This window comes from Ricinus communis, chromosome 6 (genome assembly GCF_019578655.1).
Source record: "Ricinus communis isolate WT05 ecotype wild-type chromosome 6, ASM1957865v1, whole genome shotgun sequence".
Taxonomy (NCBI): Eukaryota; Viridiplantae; Streptophyta; class Magnoliopsida; order Malpighiales; family Euphorbiaceae; genus Ricinus; species Ricinus communis.
The window spans coordinates 25,331,304-25,337,676 of NC_063261.1; the positions used below are offsets into that span (position 1 = coordinate 25,331,304).

Genomic DNA, 6,373 nt, shown 5'->3' on the forward strand with positions numbered 1-6,373 from the left:
TCTGGTGGTATAAAAGTCAGCAAATTTTATTTTTTTAGACAGAGAGACTGTTGATCATTCAATAAAGGGCAAACAAACAGCAATTAGAGATTTTAGAACCCATTTCCGCTAATTTAGAAGCCCAAGTTTAAACTTAATTAGAGCCTATTATAAAGTTTTTTCATGAGCCCAACTCTTACTAAGCCCAATTTTTAAGCAACCTATATAGCAGTTCTTAATGTTATTCCTTTTCAAGAGCTTGTCTCCAGCAAACAGAAAAACACATCAAATAAATCCATAAATCTACGATGAAGTGCCAAAAATTCATATCTATCCCAGTCTTCAGTGTATTTGTTTTAATGGGTTTTATTTATTATGTTACACTCTTCATTGTTGTAGAGAATTGGGTTGGTTTACAGAGCTCAGCTGGGACTTTAAATGCTTTGATCTTTACTTTGATGGCTTCTTTATGTGTTTTCTCTTTCTCTGTTTGTGTTCTTACTGACCCTGGTCATGTCCCTTCTTCTTACGTCCCTGATGTTGAAGGGAATCATGTTCAAGATAATGTAAGTTACTATCACGTTCCTCTATTGATGCTTCTTCTTGTGTTTCTGTGAGAATCTTTTTTTTGGGTTTGGTATTCAATTAGAAACTAATGAAAGAATGTCTGTTGAGATGTTAATTTCCTTGATTTATGTGTTGTTGTAGGTTCTCTGATTGAAATTACTGAATTGCTACTAGGAAGTGATTCTTCATGAATTATTCAGTTAAATGGTGGTTTTGAAGAATGATTTGGATGCTTTCTTTTTTTCTTTTTCTTAAAGCTTAGTTTTATATTTTACTGACAGAATGCTATACTTAGGTAGACTAAACTTTTTTGGTTGTTTTGCAATTTTCTTTTCTAATTTGTAATAGCATAAAAGCTGGCACGACTTTAGGGAGTGTTTTTTGGACTCGGCTTACTCGAATTGTATGTTTCTGTGGTATCAAAGACGAGAAAGGATTCTGGCATCGATTTATACTTAGTATTTGAATAACATATATATTAATCTAGAGATTTAGATTGTGGCATTAGATCTAATATTTGTTTACAGTCCAAGTATAGTATAACATAATTATGTCTCGTTCCTTTCTGCTTGCCTACAATGCCATAGAATGTTGCAACAGATTAATGTTTTATATAACACACTTTTGAGTCATGAAAACAGTCATTTCAGATAGTAACCCAAGGTCATGAATTCATTTTGGAGAATGTTAATAATCTCCACTAGTTAGCTTCTGATTTGGTGCAGAGCTCATGAAGATTGTCTGTGCTGTGGTAGAGACTAGAGGGCTATGGATTGTGGCCAGGAGTCTTGTTTAATAACTCAAGCATTAAATATGTCAAGATGAAGTAGTTGTGACGATATAATTGTAATAAAGGGAGAGCACTGGATAAGAGAATATCGATTCAAATGCTGAGAGAAATGAAAGTGAGCTCACATTATAGTAATGGCGATTATTGTTCACTATGTAGAATTCAACAATTGTTATGAGTGATCTGCTTCTTTTGGGAGCCAAGTCATCTGGTTGTTTGAATATAGAGTTTCCTTAATGATCTGATTGATTAACGATTAAGAAAACCTGCATGAGATCCATTTTATGATGCTTCAGAATTGTAACTTAAATGTTAGATGTGGCCTTGCAAGCTATTCTTTGCTAGAAGAGCTTATCAAGTAGTTCAATTGTATAAAAAGAAAGTATGGTAAACATCTACGTCCATAGCCAGAATATACTCAACTAACAAGGTTGAGAATTCTTCCTTGTGTCAACTGTCAATAGACACAAATGGTGCATCTTTCTATAAGGATGAGGACTTATTCCTGGAGCACCATGAACTCAAATTACTGATAATCTTACTGCAGGTTGAGATTATTATATAGCAGAATAACCTATGTTTCCTTGTGATCCTCTTTAGACTAATCAATGCTTTAACTTGCGATAGGAATCACAAATGAAGCAATGTGAAAAGTGTTGCACATACAAGCCTCCCAGGGCTCATCATTGCCGGATCTGCAGAAGGTGTGTTCTGAAGATGGTAGGTTAGGTTACATTCCTGTTGCTGTCATTATTTGATTCATGTTGAATTTGAACAGATTTGTTAATTAATGTCTTCCAAAAACTGGATGCAGGATCATCATTGTTTATGGATAAACAATTGTGTTGGTTATTGGAATTATAAGGCTTTTCTCATATTACTTCTCTATGCAACTGCAGCAAGTATCTATTCTATGGTAGGCCTTCTCTGGACCCTCCTCCTCCCTTTTCTAAAATTACTCAAAGCTTATGGTTTTGATATAAGTGCTTGCCATGCTTAGGTCATGATTATAAGCAGCGTGTTTCAAAGAAACTGGGATTTTGGCGGGAGGACTCCCCTCAAGACTTTTTATGTAAGTACATATCCAATCAATGAACATGAGATCATTGTTGAAGTGGTTTCATCAAATGTTTTTTTGCCATTATACTGTTCTCCTTCTGGCAAGTGGCAAGTAATATATTTATGTAAGAGCAATGGAGGGCTGCCCAATACTGGGCGGTATACAACCTTTTTTTTTTTTTTTAATTCCTTTCCTCTCTGTGTTAATCACAACAAAAGGAAAGATGAATTCCCATCCTTTCTTTCTCTTTTTACCTTCCTTTTGATCTGTGTAGTGTCAAACATAGATCAAGATCTATAATTTGAAGCTAAATTTTTCTCGAAAATGTTATTGGCATTTCACATAATTTATAGTTAAAAATTCACTAATAGATAGAGTCCAATAGCACAATCCTTGTGACTTTTGATTAACCGACTTTCCTTCAACCTGGCAACTAAACTCTTAAAAAGAATTCAACTAAGGTTATTATCTTCTTTCTGTTTCAGAAGCAGTGATAAAATCTGGTGAAAGACATAGGGGTAATGATCATGTTGATGTAGCTTAGATTTTTAGGTGTAGTTTAGAGTTTATTCTAGCAATGACTAATACCAAAGAAAAGCTTATAACCTTAATCCATAGCACATATTTGCTGATATTTTAATTTAGTTTGTATATTTCATGTTATATGGTCATGCAATATGCATACATTATATTCAAGTGCTCTATGGGTTGATTTAGATTCACAGCATACCTTTTCACTTAATTTCTACTATTTGTATGTGCAAGCAAGCGTGCCGGTTTTATATTTTTTAGATTGTAAAAGATTTACTGATACTGGTATTATCTTAGATTGTTTTTGGAGCAATGATGACAGCCCTGAGCGCAACACTTGGGACTTTCTTGGCTTGGCATATCTACCTTATTGCTCATAATCTGACAACCATAGAGGTGGGTTATTGGATTTCAGAACTTGATTAACATAGATTGGATATATCTAGATTTTTAACTGAAGCTGATGCACTTTTGCAATGTGATATCTGAAAGATAATTCAGATGATCAGGTAGTTGAATACTTCAATCTGCGATAATTCATATATATGCTGACATGTCACATGTGTCCACCATCGAGGACTCCTTCAATGTATACAGTGCGTCCACTTTCCAATTAGTGGGTTTAGGGGAAAAAAAATAAAAGAAATCTTTCTTAATACTATATTTGACAAAGGGAAAATAATGGAAGGAAAGAAAATAAATTAGGAATGTAGGAACTCAAATTCAAAGAAAATGGGTTCTTGAGGAAATAACTGAATGTATTCCTTGCCCCCCCTCTCTTGTTTTACCTTCTCTGCTCAAACAAGAAAATAACTGGTCCATTTTACTTACCCTCCTTTTTTAAGACTACAATTAGTCATGAATTTACATGCCACACCAACTTTGCATTAGACAGTTTTTAAGATTTGAGCACACAAGCAGATGTCATAATTTCATCTTAACTTTGGTTTAGCAACAGACTTGAGCTTAGCTGATCATAAAGTACAAATAACAACAGAAATTACTGTTCAGTCAATTGATTGCTGGAATTGCTGTTTGAGAACCATGTTGCTAAAATGTATAAAGTTCAAGATAAAATATTATAATTATGCTGACATAGATGACTTTCTGTTTTATTGATTAATAATTATTTTGTGCTTTCCAGTATTATGAAGGAATACGTGCTGCATGGCTGGCTAGGAAATGTGGGCAGAGTTATCGACATCAATTCGACCTTACTGTTTATAAAAATATCATCTCGGTCTCTCTCTCTCTCTTTCTCTCTCTCTCTCTCTCTCTCTCTCTCTCTCTCTCTCTCATCATGCATAAACATGTGCCATTACATGCAAGCCTTGTGTTCTGTTACTTTTACTCTGTTAACATAGTATCTTATTTCTGTTTTTCGTTTTAGTCCGTTCAAATGATTTTTCTTTTGAACCTCTGATCAGGTATTGGGTTCAAACATGCTTAAATGGTTATGTCCCACAGCAGTAGGCCATCTAAAAGATGGAATGAACTTTCCTACATCACATGATAGTTGATATACATGTCCAGTTGCTTCTCAACTCTCAGAATTTGGGGCCTCTTATGCAACTGATTCAGAATATGAGGAATTCACAGTTGTCCATTCTATTCTTCAAAAATTCTCTAGCTGAGAAGAAGCTAGACAGAGTTACTGACTAGCAGCAAGGCGGAGTTTGCTGAATAACCTTGGGAAAGTATTCTGTCTAAATAAATCAATAGTAAGTTTTTCAAGCATACTGTAATTATTGTTGTTTAATTGGATAAACCATTGTTCTTTATACCTTTGCTAGAATGTAACATAGGAGATGTAGAAATTGTAGATCAAGGCTTCTCTTGTAAACACAAACTATATACAAGTGTCTTTTTTGGCAGACGAATGTTTCAATACAATTCTTGGTAACGAAAATTTTGTCGAATTTTCTCTATGCACAGTTGAAAATGTGCTTTCAGTATTTTACTTTTATTAGCTGTTAACCCTTACCAAATATATTTTTGAGGCACAAGCAGAAGTAAAGATTGCAGTTCTTTTATTACTAGTTCTCCATAATGTTGTGGGTTACACTAGTAGGATGCTTATGTGGTGAGAAACTGAAGAAATTGTATTGAAGAATGGATTTGGTGGACTGCATGAATCAGAGCCATTCCTTTTGGATTCTGAAAAGTTCATTTATGAGTCCTGGTGATAATAGATCCTGGACATCAAGGTTACCCACCATCAGTAATATTTATGGACATAGTATTCATTACTAAATGTAGAATATTAAACGTTTTGTTCTGTAGCGGTTGATAATTGAGAGAACCAGGCAGAAGTGAAAACGAATATAGTTTTCTGCCAGTTGCTTTATGTTTATCAGTCTATTTAAAATCGGTTTTCTGGGCTTTTTCTCTCTTTTATGGTAAAGTAAAAGAATTCTAGTTCTCGCTGTAGTTTAGAACATCATATCAAGATTTACTCTAGGTACATTTTTAGGTTGGTACCTTAACTTACCTTTTATAGTGTTCCCCATCCTTTCTCTAGATTTGGAGGACTAATCATGACAGATACATGTGCGTACATGTGTGCGCACGTGTGTATATAGATAGATAGATTAGAAGAGACGCATGTATACATCTGCAAGTTGTAAAACTTGCTGTAAGGTCTACACGAACAGAGCAGTAAGCCAATAGTTGGTTTGTGAAATCATGAATCGCCACAAATAGCCGAGGAACTTGGAAGGATATCCTAATTCAACCTGAGGTGAATTATGCTCCTGTTAATAATTGAATCTTTTGCTCTGAGATCAAGCCAACATGTGATGTGTCCTACTGATATACTGGCAAGAATCTGCAGGGACAAAACATAGCTTGCTAAGTTAGATTGGAAGAATAATTAAACTTTGAAGTGATGTCCCCATTATCCTAAATCTTGAAAGCATATCTCAACCTGATAGAACCGTGAGCATGTTCCTAGTGAAGGTCATAGCTTCAAGTATCATGTCTATGAAGAGACTTGGAAAGTAAATGAGTATTATGTTTTTGTGTGATTTGGTGGGGACTAAGCAACTAGAAAATCATTGAAGTTGGAATGACTTCAGGTACATGTTATATGAAATAGAGGAAATACCTTGGTAGATTAGTGTCTGTATTCTGCAGTACATGATTGAAAAAGTTGTCTGTTCTGCTGCTGAATATGCAATTCAGATTGTATAATGATTCAGGAGTTTGAGAAATTTTCTCATGTAGACAAAATCACTGTCACTTGATGAGGAAGAAACTATTATGAGAAAGTCGAAGATCGAGTAGGATCATGCTGCACATATTGCATTTTTCACCTGTAGTTCAAGATGATCCTTGTCTCTGTCGTTGAGATGATTTTTCAGCATCTTGCTTGAGTGCTGCAATGACAAATTTCTGAATGTCTGAATTGCATTTCCAGTTATTATTAATCATGTCTTTGGTTTGAT

General features: G+C 34.6%; 1 protein-coding gene across 1 annotated transcript; it reads left to right on the top strand.

The window, feature by feature from the left end:
- The first annotated feature begins 203 nt into the window (after positions 1 to 203).
- Positions 204 to 4,846, top strand: LOC8268570 (probable protein S-acyltransferase 15). The gene is made up of 7 exons (XM_002530897.4): positions 204 to 545; positions 1,964 to 2,056; positions 2,151 to 2,252; positions 2,337 to 2,408; positions 3,225 to 3,323; positions 4,072 to 4,167; positions 4,355 to 4,846. Exons 1-7 carry the CDS (start codon positions 288 to 290, stop codon positions 4,445 to 4,447), a joined length of 813 nt encoding a protein of 270 aa, XP_002530943.2. The 5' UTR covers positions 204 to 287; the 3' UTR covers positions 4,448 to 4,846.
- Positions 4,847 to 6,373: the final 1,527 nt, after the last annotated feature.

Coding starts and splice junctions, on each gene's coding strand:
- LOC8268570 (XM_002530897.4), top strand. CDS start 288: ATGAAGTGCCAAAAATTCATATCTATCCCAGTCTTCAGTGTATTTGTT. Junction 546..1,963: donor GGAATCATGTTCAAGATAAT/GTAAGTTACTAT, acceptor AACTTGCGATAG/GAATCACAAATGAAGCAATG. Junction 3,324..4,071: donor ATAATCTGACAACCATAGAG/GTGGGTTATTGG, acceptor TGTGCTTTCCAG/TATTATGAAGGAATACGTGC.